Source organism: Larus michahellis, chromosome Z, assembly GCF_964199755.1.
Source record: "Larus michahellis chromosome Z, bLarMic1.1, whole genome shotgun sequence".
NCBI lineage: Eukaryota > Metazoa > Chordata > Aves > Charadriiformes > Laridae > Larus > Larus michahellis.
The window spans coordinates 27,813,221-27,830,863 of NC_133930.1; the positions used below are offsets into that span (position 1 = coordinate 27,813,221).

The following is a 17,643-nucleotide window of genomic DNA, read 5'->3' on the forward strand; positions in this document are numbered from 1 at the left end:
AGAGTTTAGCAGCTCCAGCGGGACCGGACAGTGCAATCTCATACTCCTCCTCTGCCAGTTGTGCATCCTCAGCCCATGAAACCCCTTCCATGGATGGAGATAACCTCTCCTGCTACCTGGCTGTGAATTCTTGCGCCACATTAAACCCAGTCCATCATATTCAGCTTTACTTTCAGCACTAGAGCTACCCAGTCATTTAATTATATACTAAACCCCAGTTAACAAAACCCTCAGTCAAATAATAACAAATTATTGTTATAATAATGTCATTTCATAGAATGCATACATGGATATTTTCAGCAGTAACTTCCTGAACACTGTACAGAATAAATGGTTTCCACTATTTCTTGTGCTGTTTATTTCCTCAATCACTTATTTTTGAGTCTGTAACACTTTGTCTGACAGTTCATAATCTGAGTTTGAAAAACGTCGTGTTGAAATGGAGCATTTTGTCTGAGTCTTTCAAGCTTGGATTCAGGTCTGCATGTTCCAAATATCTGACGGCCTTCAGATCTCTTTTATGTTCAGGCCCATCTCTGTAATTACCCCAGAATCGCTGACTGAAGTTGCAGAAATAATAGGTTGGAAACATCTGAGCAACGTTTAGGGAAATGTTTCTGCTTATCAGAAGGCAATCGGGAAATTAAGTGGTGAGCACTAATTGAGTAATATTTAATAGAAATTATAGATGGAAGGACTGCATTCTGGGGAATTTCAGTTGCCCAGATGTTCTGAGCTCCCAGTTTCCCAGAAAGAAGAATATTTTGAATTTGGTTTCTGTAACCATGCTCTGTTACTCATGTTCAGACTATTCGAGAAGCATGTTGAAGTCCCAGCCTTCTCATGGGGAATTTAGTTCATAAGACTTCAATGCAGTCCTGCCTGCAGGACAAGCAGAAGTGACTTACCCCTTACAAATAAATTAAACTGCTTCCCTTCTTTTTGGCTGTCGCATGCAATGCTGATATATTGTCCTTGCAAGTTCTTAATTGAAGAATTATGGTGTAAATCAAAAAAGAACAGCTGGAGTCAGAATTAGAAACCGTTTCTGCTGTGCAAACCAAGATTTCCTGTAAAACAGCTGATGCGCCCTACCCTTTGTCAATAATTACTTCGTATTGCGCTCAGCATTCATTTTACATGCCAAGAGAGGTTTCCCGGGGCTGCAAGACACCTTTCACAACCTGCACATAACCATTCAACATCAAGATAGGTTCTGGAGTGATGAGAGCCAGACAGGGGGGTGACCTGACCGATGCATGGGCTTCCCTGGGGCCCCACCACTCCGCTGTGCGGCGAAGCAGGGTTGAACATGCAGCCGGCTCCCAGCACGACCTGCAGCATTAGCTTCAGCAGCACCGAATGGCTTGGTTGTCCCACAGCTAGGTTTTCTGGATTACCAAGCTGCCAGCACTGCCCAGCTGACAGGCATGTACCAGCCCCCAAGCTGGAACCCTTCCCTCCACACCCACCGTTCCTGTTACGGGCCATCCAGAAGAACATGCCTCATAGCTCATGCAACATTAGTGAACACCTGCAGTTTCTCAAGGAAGTCACTCCCCATCCATGGATCAGCCACAAGCAAGCTTTGCTTCCTGTACTCCTGAGTTTCACCTGATGGTAAAAAATTCTGCTGTGCCAGAGAGAGAAAAATACCAACTATGCCTTCTAGTCTGGAGCTTTAGATGTTTACTGAGGACTTTAAGCTAAGGAAAATTGTCTTGATAAGTCTTCCTACAGAAAGCCACTGCAGCTACTGGAAAGTAGTCTGACGTGCTTAAGACATGTTCCACAGCATCCAACAGCAGCAACAGGATTTCCTACAGTCTCATGACTTACTGCCCAGATATTTTGCATGGCTGTAGTCTAGATATCAAATGAAGGTCAGCTGGGGTCAGGACATAATTTCTATGGTGGGATAGAGTCTTCAAACCATCTGGAAGAAGGAAAGGAACCTTATGCACAGATACAGCTATGTGCAAGTTTTTTTCTGTCTGTAGGGCATCTGGAAGCACTGCCAGATCTCAATGTAAATGACTGATTTGGTGCATGTTTCAAAGGAGCCAAGACCTTAGCTTTGGATCCTTGAAGGCCTTCCTTCTCCTGCAGCATTGACACTGACCAGCCTTCATTGAGATACAAGCTGTTTTGATATTACTCAAGCATTGGGCAATTGGAAATAATTTTATGAAGTCCACGCCACCTTGTCAGTTCACCTGGTGGCTGCACACAGGGTTAAAATGAGACCACATCTGTCATGTGTGACTCTGAAAAGGAAAGCAACATCAGCAGAGAGCCAATTTCACTGCTTCTGATGCTTTCCTTTTCGCTGACAATTTGAGTATGTCACTCTGAAGCCTTGCTCCTTACACATATGGGACACTAGTAGCACATAGTCGACAGCATCAAAAGCTGGAGAGAGGCCCCAGAAGATGAGAATGGTTACCCTCCACTGATTGAAAGCAGGAGATGCTCAGTCAGTGCTACTTAAGTTATTTTTGTCCTGTTGGCTGCCTTTCTATCAGGATTGGGCTTGGTTTGATGAGTTTATAATTGACCTACAACGGCTTGCTGTAGCATTCATTCAGCAATACTAGGACAACTGTGTGCATGTAGGAAATGAGGAAAATTTACATTTCAAGTGAGGCGTTACTTACTTTAACCAAGAGTGACACCAATTTCTCACGTTTCTTGCACAACTCAAGAGGAGCATGAGTAGGTCTACAGCTTGACCTGAGCACCCTCAATGAGCTGAACACAGGGAATGCAGATGTCCTGTTTGTTCACTTGCATAGGAGGGCAGGGGACTCATGCTGGTCTTGACAAGCCATCTTCAGTTCATGGGATTGTTCATCCATGCAGGGCTTTGCTGTTAGCAGTGGTAACCCAGGTTAGCAAAGGGTTCAGACCTCTGCGTAGCTCCTCTAAGCATGGTTTGGCAGTTTTATAGAAAGCTGATAAGAAACTTCCCTTGGGTCTGTTAAACAGCCTCCGTAGGAGAAATTCTTTGTCTCAACCTGCATTCTTCACTGTCACTTTCATAAATATCTGATCCTCGCTCCATCTGGCACTAGATTTAAAAAATATGTCATCTAACCAGTTCTCAGATTATCAGTCTAAAAAACAATTCTCCAAATAAAAAAGGTTGTTCCGTGAAGAAGCCCAGAAAACATCCTGTGGTAGGGCACACTCTTGCTGCCTTCTCTATACCCAGAGTCCCTTTTTCATGTTTTTCTCTCCTTCTGGTCTCCACCCAGCATATTTCAAGACCCAGCTTCAGAATTTGGCAGGTGGTGCAGACTTCCCTGTGGCTTAGCCCTTCCATGTAAGTGGTGTGAACATTCTCACCTGAGCCTGAGACTGAGCAAGTGAGGAGAAGAGGAAGAAACTTCTGGATAAAATGAAACTTCAGCTGATCCCCAGGACAGGAAACATAGCTCTCTGGGAATTTGGGAGCCAGCTACTGACCTGCACAGAGCTGCTGGCAACACTGCTCTGCATGTCAGTGAAAAAAATTGAGATTCCCAGATGATGTACCTGGACCATTTCACCACCATGGCCGTCAAAACACTCGCAAGTTCCTCCACAATCCTCTTAGTCTTTGGTGGTCTCTCGATACAAGAAGCCTAGTAGTCTATTGTCTGATGCACTTTTGCAGACCAAAGGGTTGTATCAATGAGAACCCTTTAGATTAATGCCAGCAAGGTTATCTTTGGAGGTTTTTCCTTTACATTGAAGAAATGAAACACTTCCGTTTCACATCAGCCTGCCAAAGGGAGCCTTTATGCAAAATTCAAGCCATTGAATTCAGGCCATCCTCACCGTCTTATCTCAGAACCTGGCTGCAAGTGAGACTTGAAAACCTTTTTGGATGTCAACAGACAGCTGTCCTTATGACTAAGATTACCAAGAATGTTCACAGCTAGTTGTGCAGTGCCTTTATTTATAGATCTTTACTAGGGATGGGAAAACAAAAAACACTTCCATTTACCTTGGCAAAAAGAGTGACAAAGAGACGGCAATTCCGTAAGGAAGAGCAGACATCCAACCTGTTACAGTATGCTAATGCCTCACAACCTATGCTGTTTCGACCTCTGTAATACAAACTGCGCACAGTGAAGGCTTTGGATGGGAAGGATTTGGGGTTGGAATTCTTTTCAAACAGAATATTCATTAGAAGGTATCCGAGCAGTCAGGCTATTTCCCCATTTGACATTACATACATAAGGAAAACTGCCTCATCGGCAACTCTCCTTTGCTTTCAAAATTCAGTCAGAGCAAGTTGTACACATTATTTACTGCAGCACAGCCTCTTTGCTTTCCTCTGAATGAAAAACATCATGAACATGACTTTACCAGCATTATGGCACATTACTACAGAATTTTCAGCTACTTGATTAAGCTGCAGTGAAAAATCTTACTCGCTTTTTTAATCTAAATGGGTGGCATATAAATTAATGCAGCCCGCAGGGCACTCTAAGTAAATGATTCATGTTCTTTACATGGCAAACATTAGCAGATTTCTTTCTTTTTTTTGATCACTTTAGTAAACAATCTTTGGGGAGTTTTGCTGAGAGTCTAATTTGTATTTAATTTAGTCATTTGAAAATTACATGGATGAGCTTTGTGAAAATTCTCTTAAAATGCAGCTAACTGTGTTGTTTACCTTAATACTCAAACAGCGTCCAAGTGAAGCATTTGCTCTATTCTGGCCTCATTCTGTAACTGACTGAATGCATAAATTCAAGGTTCTGGATCTAGCCCACTGTAAGCTCGAGCTCTTCATTAATTCCTTCTTTGGCATTTTTATAGATCTGCTGAAAAAAGCTTTGCTGCGAGTTTCCCTTAAAAATCTCTCAAAAAGTCATTAGGTATGGCAGCTTTACTAGCATACAACAACATTAAGGAGAAAATACTGGGCAAAGTCTAAGTATTACAGTAAAGAATTTCCCCCTTTGTTAAATGATGGAAGGAAGTTAAAAAAGAAAAAACAAAGAGAAAGTCCAGCCCAGTGCAGGGGAGATTTGTGGTGCAGCAACCACTCCTTTAATTTAAACACTGAAACAAATGACTAAATTCTGTTTTGAGTTTTCAGAGGCAAGATGCCTCGAGAAGAATGGCAGAAAGAAAACACAATATATGAGATGAGCTAAAAATAAAAACAACAGGCCTTGCAAATAAGCCCACTTCAAAATAATGTAATAGAGGTGAAGGGGAGAACTGAATGTATTTTTCTAATTAAAAAAGAAGACGAATCATTAATGTATGCCTGACAATGACTGAAAATGCAGCCTGCTAAAATGGCTGAGTCTCACTGGGGCTGCATTTAAATTCTGCTAACTATTAAGAAACCCCTAAATAATGGATAGAGTTCAGGGGTGCATAATATATCTTGTTACAAAGAGCACCTGCCGAGACCATTCTGGCCTATAGTTTAAACATTTTCTACAATTAAAATACCTAAATCTAGAGGCCACATGTTTCCTGCCTTTGCCTTCCTCAGCTGACAGAAGTTTTACTGTAAACACAGGTGAGCAAAATAAGATGCTGCCTGATGTTAGGGGACTCAAGGAATTTGCACAACAGCTGAAGTCCTGGCCAGCCGCTTTTCGACTCCCAGCCCCTCAATTAAAACTGATGAGAGAAGCAGTATCCTCTCTTCTTCTCCCAGTGGCAAGACGCTTACACAGGAATTCCCACACCGGGCTGGGACAGCAGCTATCCATCCAGCAGCTTGGATTTGACAGTAACCAGCACCAGATGTTTCAGCGAAGGCATAATAAAATGGAGAGAGAGTAATTGTGGAGAAAACTACTCAGTTTTTCCCAATTTCCCGCTGGTCCTTTGGCAATGCACATATCCTGGGACATACTGCATCCCAAGAAACTGGTCTGGTTATTCAGAAATTTGCCAAAAAGTTGTCCAGATGGCAACCCTGAATTCATTGCTGACTGGTAAAACAGAGAGGCTGTGGACTGTCCTTACTGTAGGACCCTTAAGAGAGGTTGGATTCCCATTTTAATTTTAGTCTGACTGTGAAAAGTAAAGGTGGCGAACCACTTCCAGAAATTCTAAAAAGGTTTTTTCTCTTATAAGTAGACATATTGCTGTCAGGTGAGCGGGACCCTTGAAGGCTGGAAGTAGAAACTGGAAAATACATCTGCAGGCCCAGTCTTTTCCTGATGACATTGGCACACCAATTAATACCAGCTGGGAATCAGGTGCTGCTCGTCGAGAAGGTCAGTCGCTCAGTTGTTAGCCCAAGATACCAACTGAACAGCTACTCTGGTAGCCCAGTAAGGTGCAACTCGGAAAGCCCTGTTTTTGAATATTCCCAGCAGCACAACAGTCCCTGGAAGAGCATCCTCCGCATCAGGAAACCCTTGCTGACAAGCATCTACTATCTAAAAGTCTGACCCCTGGCAAAAGATTTTGCCCAGCGCCAGGCTCAGGGTAAAATGACTGTGACTCGTAGACCAAGAGCAATCAAGGGGGACTTCAGGGCCTTGGGAGGGTTGGTAAGGGAGTCTGGGGCACCAGTTATTTTCTCCTCCCTCCTTCCAGTTGCAGGCAGTGACATTGGAAGGAACAGATGCATCCAGTCCATTAATACATGGCTTTGTGGCTGGTGTCGCTGCCACAATTTGGGGATAATGGGATGGCCTACACAGCACTGGGCTTATTGGCATCAAATGGGAAACACCTTTCTCAAAGCGGGAAGAGGGTCTTTGCCCAAGAGATTGTGAGGCTGATTGACAGGGCTTTGAACTAGATGTGGAGGGTGCGGGAGATGATAATATTAGGCTTGTCTGTGACAAGCTGTGGAATAACACGTCAAGGTTAGAGGGACGGCATGCTAGTAAGGACATTCGACCTGTTTGCCCGAGGCGTGCTGGGGATGCTACATCACAGCCAAAGTCTTAGGGAGACAAGCCAGGGGCTCCTGATGTAGTCTGAGTCAACAGGGAAGCACCTATGAAACACACCAAGGGGTGCTCCTCTAAGAAGGCGTCACAGCCAACAGCCCGGCTGAAGTCCCTCTACAGAAATGCACGCAGATGAGCAACAAACAGGAGGAGCTGGAAGCTACCATGCTGCTGGAAAGCTGCCACATAGTGGCCATTACTGAAACCTGGTGGGACGAATCCTACGACTGGAACGTGGCTATCGATGGCTACAGGCTGTTCAGAAGGGACAGGCAAGGAAGGAGGGGCGGAGGTGTTGCCCTCTATGGTAAGGAACGGGTAGAGTGTGAAGAGATCTCCGTAAAGAACAGCCAAGAGGAAGTTGAAACCTTATGTGTGGGAATTAGAGACCGAGGCAACAAGGGGAACCTTGTGGTTGGTGTCTACTACAGGCCGCCTAATCAAGGGGAACCTACTGATGAAGCCGCCTTAATCCAGCTACAGCAGCAGGCATCGCACTCACAGGTTCTCTTCCTGCTGGGGGACTTCAACCAGCCCGACAGCTGCTGGAAAAGTAGCACGGCGAACTGCAGGCAATCCAGGAGAATCCCACAGCGGAGTGCCTTGAAGATAACTTCTTAAGCCAGGTAACAGACAGCCCCAGCAGAGGAGAGGCCATACCAGACCTGATGGGCACCAGCGCAAATGAGCTAATGGGTGACATCAAGATTGGAGGCAGCCTGGACTGCAGTGACCACGCACTGGTGGAGTGCACAGTCCTGAGGGGTGTGGCCGTCAGGGGGAAGAGTAAAGTCAGGAGCCTGAATTTTAGGAAGGCAAACCTCTGGCTCTTCAAGGAGTTAGTCAATAGGACCCCCTGGGAAATGGTCCTCAGGGACAAGGGGGCAGAACAGAGCTGGCAGACCTTCAAGGATGCTTTCCATAGAACACAAGAGCTCTCGATCCCCAGGTGTAAGAAATCAAGCAAGAAAGGGAAGAGACCAGCACAGATGAGTTGGGACCTGCTGGTCAAACAAAAAGGCAAGAAGGAACTGCACAGGCAGTTCAAGCAGCATCGGGTGTCCTGGGAAGAGTACAGGGATGCTGCCCGGGTACGTAGGGATGAGGTCAGGAAGGCCAAGGCATGACTGGAGCTGAACTTGGCAAGGGATGCTAAGAATAACAGGAAGGGCTTCTACAGGTACGTCAACCAGAAAAGGAAGGTCAAAGAAAGCGTGCCCTCCCTGATGACTGAGAATGGCAAACTGGTAACAACAGACGAGGAGAAGGCTGAGGTTCTCAACAACTTTTTTGCCTCAGTCTTTACTGCCAGCCTCTCTCCTCACACCTCCCGGGTTGAAGGACCGCAAGACAGGGACCTGCGGGACAAAGTCCCTCCCACTGTAAGTGAAGACAAAGTTCGTGACCACCTGAGGAACCTGAACATACACAAGTCTATGGGACCTGATGAGATGCACCCCAGAGGCCTGAGGGAATTGGCTGATGTAGTTGCCAAGCCACTCTCCATGATATTTGAAAAGGCATGGCAGTCAGGTGAAGTCCCTGGTGACTGGAACAAGGGAGACATCGCACCCATTTTTAAAAAGGGCAGAAAGGAGGACCCTTGGAACTACTGCCCTGTCAGCCCCACCTCTGTGCCTGGGAAGATCACGGAACAGATCCTCCTAGAAGCTATGCTAAGGCACGTGGAAGACAGGGACATGATTTGAGACAACCAGCATGGCTTCACCAGGGGCAAGTCCTGCCTGACCAACCTGGTGGCTTTCTACAATGGAGTGACTGCATCAGTGGACAAGGGGAGAGCTGTGGATACCACCTACAGGGACTTCTGCAAGGCCTTTGACATGGTCCCCCACAACGTCTTTCTCTCTAAGTTGGAGAGATACGGAATTGATGGGTGGACTGTTCAGTGGATAAGGAACTGGATGGATGGTCGCATCCAGAGGGTGGTGGTCGATGGCTCGATGTCCAGATGCAGAGGGGTGACAAGTGGTGTCCCTCAGGGATCCGTACGGTGCTGTTCAACATCTTCATCAATGACTTAGACAGTGGGATCAAATGCACCCTCAGCAAGTTTGCTGACAACACTAAGCTGAGTGTTGCACTCAATGTGCCAGAGGGACAGGATGTCATCCAAAGGGACCTGGATGAGCTAGAGAGGTGGGCCCGAGCAAACCTTATGAAGTTCAACAAGGCCAAGTGCAAGGTCTTACACTTGAGTCGGGACAATCCTCGTTGTCAACACAGGCTGGGGGATGATGTGACAGAGAGCAGCCCTGCGGAAAAGGACTTAGGGGTACTCATGGATGAAAAGCTGGACATGAGCCAACAATGCGCACTTGCAGCCCAGAAAGCCAATCGCATCCTGGTCTGCATCAAAAGAACCGTGGCACGCAGATCCAGAGAGGTGATTCTCCCCCTCTACTCTGCTCTCGTGAGACCCCACCTGGAGTACTGTGTCCAGCTCTGGAACCCTCAGCACAAGAAGGACATGGACCTGTTGGAGCAGGCCCAGAGGAGGGCCACAAAGATGATCAAAGGGCTGGAGCACCTCTCCTATGAGGACAGGCTGAGAGACTTGGGGTTGTCCAGCCTGGAGAAGGGAAGGCTCTGGGGAAACCTTGTAGCGGCCTTCCAGTACCTAAAGGGGGCCTACAGGGAAGGTGGGGAGGGCTGTTTGCAAGGGCATGTAGCAATAGGACGAGGGGCAATGGTTTTAAACTAGAGCAGGGTAGGTTTAGATTAGACATTAGGAAGAAGTTCTTTACAATGAGGGTGGTGAGACACTGGAACAGATTGCCCAGAGAGGTGGTGGAGGCCCCATCCCTGGAGACATTCAAGGCCAGGCTTGATGAGGCTCTGAGCAACCTGATCTAGTTAAAGATGTCCCTGCTTACTGCAGGGGGGTTGGACTAGATGACCTTTAAAGGTCCCTTCCAACCCAACACGTTCTATGATTCTATAAAATGCAAACCATATGACACTTGGGGCCTTTATCCAGCCAAACCGCTGGTGCAACCTGCCCCATGAGCTGGGCAGATGTGAGGCAGCCCTGATCCAGGAGCTGCGCAGCTGCATCCCTGCTGCGCCACTGCCGATACCCTCAGTCATGCTAAGCAGCACCTGGCCAGTCCAGAGGGCTGCCCACCCCTGCTCCAACAGGCAATTCCTTGTTTTTTCCAGCCGAGGTGCCTGGAGCACAGCTGTGGCTGCTCTGGACCAAAGCAGGTGCATCTGCAGCAGGGCAGAGTGCAAACCAGGCAAGGAGACTTTATTTTTTTTTCCTCCTGTTTTCAAACTTCTCTGGAGGACCTGAAAATGAATCAAAGACACACTTTTGCAGAAAGACGTAGAAAATTTATTCAACTGGACAGTAGTGCAGAAGTGTTTCTGAAAGACAAAAAGGCACAAAAAGTGTCCTGGATTCTCACTGCCTAATGCACAAATGATTCTGTGAACCTGAAAGTAGGAAGCTAGCTCTCTCCTACATGGGAAGGCAGCAGAGTTTCAGAAGCGTTATGTTAACTAAAAGCCTACCATTTTTCCCCTTTTCTTTTGACCAGTCAGATGGTTTCATCTGGTAAATTTTAATGCGTAAGGGCACTTGCTGAAATGAGGTACACTTATAAAACAATAACAAACTGACTTACAGCATGTGCACAGAAACTGGCAGTAGTACCAAAAGGTCTGAGACATGAACAAACGCAATTATGCAATTACGTTGAGACCATAAAAAACATCCTCTTCTCAGCAGATCCTGAGCCAGGGGTTAAGGAAAATAACCCAATAGTTAAGGGTATATAGCACATTTCAGCAGAGACTATAGCCATCGTTGTCTTCTCATATCACAACTGTTAGATGGTTACTGATCCATACTCTAAAATCTCAACTAGTAGGCTCTCTTAGCTTGCCCTTTTAAAAAGAGAAAATCAACCCTAGCTTTCACAGCTCTTGGTGTCATCTTTACAATTCCAAAACCTTTTGTCTCCCCTGCTACCCATTGCTTCTTGCAAAGCATCTGAAGTCATGTCATAAATTAACGTTTATGAAACAAAGTCTTCCAAATAACTTAATTGTCATATTTATCACGGGGAAAATCTCGCATTGAATATTAGATACTATCCTTAAAGCCATTTGGTTAGACAGAGAGCAAGCATGGACATTTAGAAAAGCAAAACCAATTACATTTCCAAAGTAATACAGCGATCAAAAAATGAGCCATCAGAGGTAAACAATCTTCTCCTCTACTCCATCTCCACTTTCTGTCCCCTCCTGGCTCTCACGCTGCTTCAGCTGCAGCACATCTACCAGTGGAGGCGCGGTGAGTCCATTGTTTGGAGTGCTTGTCTGGGTACCCTTGGGCTCTGGTGAACTCAGATCTGTAACACACAAGAGAAGGATATGTGACAATGTATCTTCTGCCATGCCTGTGCCATTGTAAAGAGCAAATTCTGACTTTTTCATTAGCATTGTCTAGTTTGCTGCACCTGTCTAGAAAGGAAAGCACTGTTGTGTTACAAATTATACTACAGCGCAGTGAGAGGTACCTTACCCAAATTTACTGAAATCTGTAAATGTGACTATACCTTAGCAGTTAGCTTTTCTACATCTGCAAAGCAATTTTTACCATAAAACCAAGCTGCATAACAATGGAGCATGTGTCCTCGTATCTAGGGATGTGAAAAGTCAATGGACAGGCTGCAATACTTTTCACTGTAATCTTGGCCCAACCAACCTCTGCTGTTACACCAGGAGGCTTAACTTTTCATTCTTCCCTCTGCAAAAAGGACTCTGCAGGAAGAAGGGGAGCCCAGCACCCCCCCCCCCACAGCACGGGTAACACCAGCAGCAAGCAAACCCAGGACTGGGGTCCTTTGAGCCCTAGTCATTCAGGCAGAGAGCTAAAAAGACATTTCACGCCTGCTCTGGTCCCTACCTCTTCTCATGTGTATGTGCAATGAAAATCTATTATAAAGGAGATTTGGGGTGTTCTACACACTGCATTGCTCTAACTGGCAGCAATTTGAAATGACACCTGCCCACATTTGGCATTCCCCTGATGCATGTGGGTTTCCCCAGCCTTGTTCACTGAGGCAGGAGTTCAAGGCAAAGCAAGCTTGCTGGCACCCTGCAAAGCCTGGTCTGCCCGGCTGCTCCCCGCCATGGGGCATGTGGAGCGGTGGGAGACAATTATGCGATGGGCATGTGGGAACACATCGGATCGCTGCCTCTGCCTTCAGCACCTTCTCCTCTTTGATATGCACACAGCTCGGGGGAGCAAGCAGGCTTTGGGGCTTCAGCTTCCAGCGTAAGCCACATGCATGTTATACCTGCTGCTGGGACTGCAGGGCTGGGGCAGGGGCAAGGTATTTATACACAAGTGGTGCTTGGCCATAGTGGGATGACACAGAACGTTAAAGCAAAGTAATCCCAAATTCCCTTACTTTTACTGTTTTACACTGGAGTTAAAGGATCACGTTTCGGTCTTGGTGAAAATCCAGAGTACATCTTGACTGCAGGTGAACTATTTGCAATAGCAGAACTTGACTCCCTGACTTACTCGCAAAGCCCTGCTTTGTTAAAGATTACTTTTGCATTTACTTCTTTTTGATAGCCATATTAGAAAAAGATTACAATTTGCAGCAACAGAAGAAACCAGGAATATCCTACGTCTGCTTTTCTTTATTGAAACTGGATACTTCAGTTTTATTTATTTATTAAAAAGAGCCCTACCAGTGAAAGGTCCTCAACCTCTAAACACTTATATTTTGGGGTAATTTTACCCACATTAATATTCCTTTTAAGTCCTGTGAGTCTATTCACCTTAACAAAGTTATGTGCATAAGAATACCAGGCAGTAAGCACTTATTTCAAAGATCTGTTTTCAAAGTTTATGAAGTACATAATTGGAGAAGCCTAATTACAAATTTGAAAAAACCCAGAAAAGAAAGAGAAACACCTTACATGCAGTTATTTTCCACCATCAAAACTAAACAGTAATTTCTTCACCAATTAAAACAGTAGCTGTTTCCAAACCATTTCTCATTAACTGTTACAACTCTAAGCAGCAGAGCTGAGCAGTGGAAACTGTCAGCGTTCTGGAAAAACAAAACAGATTCTGTCACTATCGAAGTAAATGATTTATCACTACTTTAGCTGCTTTTTTATTGTCTTTTTTTTTTTTTTTCCTTTTAAATTCTGGAGCATCCGGAGAACCTGAACAGCAGGAGAGCACCCAGAAGGTGAGAGCCCAGCTGCCACTGGGGTGATGAGTGGCTTCTCAGCTGGAAAGATTGTGCCTAATCCAACCAAGGAGGGAAGGGGCTGGTTTTGGCTGCGCTTTGGGTGGCACTCAACACAGGCTCTGCCTAATAAAAGCACAATGTGTCCCTGGGCCAACATACTCAGCCTGCCAGTGGGGAAGGTGCCTGCTGTCTCCCTGCCTGGTGCCATGCTGGAAGCAACCAAGCCAGGAGACCAGCTGGCACCGCAGGCGGCAGTGCGATGCGCCCCGAGAGCAGCTGCTCAGGGAGGGTGGAAGAACTGCCAGAATTGGCAATAACAGTCTCAGGTGAAATAAGAGTGGGGAAAGGGGACCGATCTGCCAGCCAGCACTGGTTCTTGTTATGCAGAGCAGCGATAGCTGCCAATAAGCCTCCCCCAAGCTCCACAGTGCAGCGCAGGGCAACAAGCTGCCCTCGGCCCTAAGCAGGAGAATGGTGTGAGAAATCCTCCTCTTTAAATGCTCTCCCAAAACAGGGAAGAACCCTCCAGGACAAGCCTTGACTGCATCAGCTGCTGCCTACTGAAGAACTCTGAGAGCTGAGGATGCTCAAAAAAAAAAAAAGGAAAATAAACCCATTATCCATGTAGACAGCAACACAATGCAGAGGAGGGCTGGCGAAGGGGGCTGCTACCAGAAAATGATGGCTGGGAAGCTCTTCTGTGTTCCCCAGGTAGCTGGGGCACCCACAGGAACCTCCCCAGCCCCTCCCCAGGCCTCTTCTCTGCTGCACTACAGCTGACAGTCAGAACTCGGTATGGATCAAGAGCCAGGTAAATAAGGACCATCGGCCTTTTATGAGCCTGCTTCGTTGCGATTGTAACTCACCTGCCAACATCGGCCACAAAAGGAGTTTTGTATCATTCCCTTTCTTTCAATTCAGCATTTACTTATTCTCTCCTCTGCTCCCTTCCAACCTGCTGAGTGATGCTCGGGCAGGCTGTGTTCAGCTCAACAGCGCGCCCACCAGACCAGCACCCATATCACCAGCACCCAGCTAAAGTACTCCCACTGCCCCTGCCTGCACCCCTCCTGCCCCATCCTGCACCCTTTGCACACAAAGGACAAGCGAAAGCGACTGTACCCGGCCACCGCCTTCCTCTTGCTCGCTCACACCTAAGGAACACATTTTTTTCCTTCGTATTTATTCAAGTGCAGAAAACATTCCCAGATTTCCAAAGCTTTAACAAAGCTGAGCTGTAGCTCAGACACTTCTTCACGGTCTTCTGTGAGACTCCCAGGTCCTCGCTCCCTCCCACTTCTGCAGTGGCCAAGGGCTGTCAGCATCTCACTGCACCCCGGCCCCTGGCGTTTACATGCACAGTGGGCACTGAATTTGGCACCAGGTCCCAAAAAACACTGGGAAAAATACTTTGACCCTGAAGCTACCAAGGAAAGAGGAGCCTAATCCATTTCCCAGCTGACTGAATAAGGCAGGAAATCAATCTGAGAATTTTGATGCTGCTATTTACTTTTAACCAGCCCAGCCCCATGAAAAAGCAGCAGCTACATTTCCTAGGCAAACAAGTACCTTCATGAATAAGAGGTCTTTTCACAAAAAGCAGATGAACAATTAGATCATAATAGATCCTACATTAATTAGTCTCATCTGCTTTTGGTGCATTTTTTTTGTTACAAGACAGAACAGAAAGAATTCAAAGACTATGATGAATAAGGTTTGCAACATAACTCTTCTTCACATCTGTACTTCGATTTTTTGTTCATGATAAAAGTACTGGAAATGCCACTATTCTGCATGTTTCTGTTCTTTGTTTAGTTGTTGGCGTACATAAAACAATGCAATTGAGTTTTCAGTTTTTGCTGCATAATTCTTCAGAGAAGTTCTGTCTAGAGAATTTGAACCAAATTCTTGGCTAAGACAAAATTTACATTTATTCCACCAAAACTGCTTTATCTTAAAGCTCCATAATGGTTCCAACTCATCTATTTGACACTTGTCTTAAAGCTCCAGGTTTTGGAGTCATATGATGATGCAGTCGTCTTTTATTAAAGCCCAGTAAACACACTATTTCTAACACTGGTGTTATCAAAGAAAAGATTTTAAAAACACCTCAAGCTCAGACACTGCCAGTGATATCACTTTAACATCAAGTTCAGAGCATGCCCCTAGGTTGAAATAATTTAAAATTTTAACCTACTTACATGGCTATGTTATCAGTTGTGTTGGCTTTAAAGCACACGGCTTCTAAACTATTTTTGGCTTGCCTTTTTTTTAATGCATATCAATAAGAGAGACTTAAAAATAGGTCTGACTCGAAATCATAACTTGTCTGTGCATTAAATACCCACAGTCTCACCTAGGCAGGGCATATTACCTGCCAGCTGTCTGCTTCTGCTTAGTATTAATTTATTTAGGTATGAATTCCCTATTAAATTGTCTTTGTGCTAAGCTTTGAAGCTTTAGATGGTCAATTACAGACACACACATGGTCCAACAGGTATTCTGCTAACAACGACCACATGTTTTATTGACCTACTTCTTTTCCAGCTCATTAAACACAGCTGCACTCAAATGATCAAGAGAAAATAACCATAAAACCCCAAGAACACCCTTCCTACAAAGGATCACAAGGAACGTGACCAGCTGCTGGCGCGGGCCCATCGCTCCACCCCAGGCAGTGCACCTCTCCAGGGGCAGGGGCAACTTGTCTGTCTGTCTGTCTGTCCGCTGACAACAAAACAAATCACGGGCAGCGGGTAACGCTCCTGGTTGGATGTCTGCTGGAGAAACAGAAATCCCATAAGGCTACAGACCCAAATAGCATTTCCAAAGACCGGGCAGAAGATGAAACCAGCCCCCCTGCCTGCTGCCGGCCAGCATTTCCCCATGCCTGCCTTCTTGCCCACACTTCCAATTTGCACCCCGCAGGTAAAACACCTCCATGAGGCTCCTTCTCCTTCCTTCCCTCCCCAAGAGAGAAACAGTTAGCATTAACCCTGAAAAAACACTGTCTCTGGCAGATGAATTCACTCCCTTTGAAACAAAAGGGGACATTTACACATCAAAACTATTCTTTTGAGCGCTCTCTTACCACAGACAGACATTATTGTGCTGATTAACTTTGCTTCATATTTTATGGATGGTTTTGGGTTTGTTTTTTTTTTTTTTTAAACTACAATTTGCTTTGAAATAAACATTAAATCAAAGACGTTGGAAAAAAATCAGTTCAGTCCCCAGCTTTTGGCCAGTCTTTAAGGTGCACCACAAAGGAGCATGCTCTGGACTTTGGCACGCACTTTCTTGAGTAGCAGAAGGGCTGCTCTGTTACAGAAGCCAAAAGAGGGAGGTCATTTATAAAACACTCTCAAGTCTCCTCCTAAGCACCTTGGGTTTATATGGTAGTTTCCCAAGAACAGACCAGATCCATCACTTCTTACTCATAAAAGCTGACAAGATCAAAACTCAAAAGTGGCAGAGGAATACTAAGCCAATATACAGAATTGCTGCAGAAGCAAAAAGTAAGGCGAAGCAACTGTTTCAAATCAGCTACATTCTAATCTTACCCTTAAGTAGAAGCTGCTGCTTGTTGCTTAATGAAGAAAAAATATGGGCATTATTGTAAGAATGAGCATCTGAGAGAAGCCTCTTATCTGGTAGTCACAGAGATGCTTGTTCTCCCCAAGCTCAAAACCCAGGGAAATAGTCACTATTTTTTGACTGCAGTTTGTGTATTAACACAGCCATTTTTATCAGTTTTTAGTCAGGTTTGCAGGAAGTATATGCATTCATATTTTCTTCTTGCAGTCATCGAAAAATCACAGCAAAAATTGAATAGCTGCACATTCCCCAAGTTTTGCATTGTAAGCATAGGAAGTTTCAGGGTGTGATCGAGTATTTTGAAATGGGTGCCCTTTCTAATTGTTTGCTAAATGCTCTGTGAACATGTAACTGCTGTGAAAACAGTTTGCATAAAAGCTAAAGGGAAAGCTGTACATCAAAGCCGTAAAAAAGCACAATTATCAAATAAGCATGTGCCTTCATCCCTTCAGCCCTGAGTGCATGGAATGTACTGGGATCCACTTTCCTTTCTTCTGCTCCCACTTCTCTCCACTATGGCAACACTGGTCTTAGTCTTAAGCCTGAATTCATCACCACCTCCTTCTACCTTGCCTTTGCTACAAGTTGTCTTCGTCCTTAGTCTCACAGCTGCCCCTCTGCAGACACCGGCTCTGCTTTGGTCCATCTGCCTCTGGTCCCATCCCACCCCATCATGCGCTGCAGCAACAGACAACAGACAAACAGACAGACAATATTCCACAGTTTCTCAATAAATATTTAACAGCAGATGCTGCTGAGGAGGTTTCATATTACTAAGACTTCATTACTTTTACACAACGTGCTACAGGCCATTTCCTGGAATATGTAAAGTATTATACTAAATAATTAAAATGAGATCGTACTTTTCAAAATAA

General features: G+C 45.4%; 1 protein-coding gene across 4 annotated transcripts in view; it reads right to left on the bottom strand.

Annotated features, from left to right (window-relative positions):
* Nucleotides 1-10,265: 10,265 nt before the first annotated feature.
* ARHGEF28 (Rho guanine nucleotide exchange factor 28) overlaps nt 10,266-17,643 on the bottom strand; it is a 159,047-nt gene continuing 151,669 nt past the window's right edge. For all 4 annotated transcript variants that reach the window (XM_074570225.1, XM_074570227.1, XM_074570226.1 and 1 more), the window contains one exon: nt 10,266-11,305. In XM_074570225.1, the coding sequence (XP_074426326.1) occupies nt 11,148-11,305 (158 nt within the window). In that variant the 3' untranslated portion in view covers nt 10,266-11,147. The remainder of the gene's footprint in view (nt 11,306-17,643) is intronic.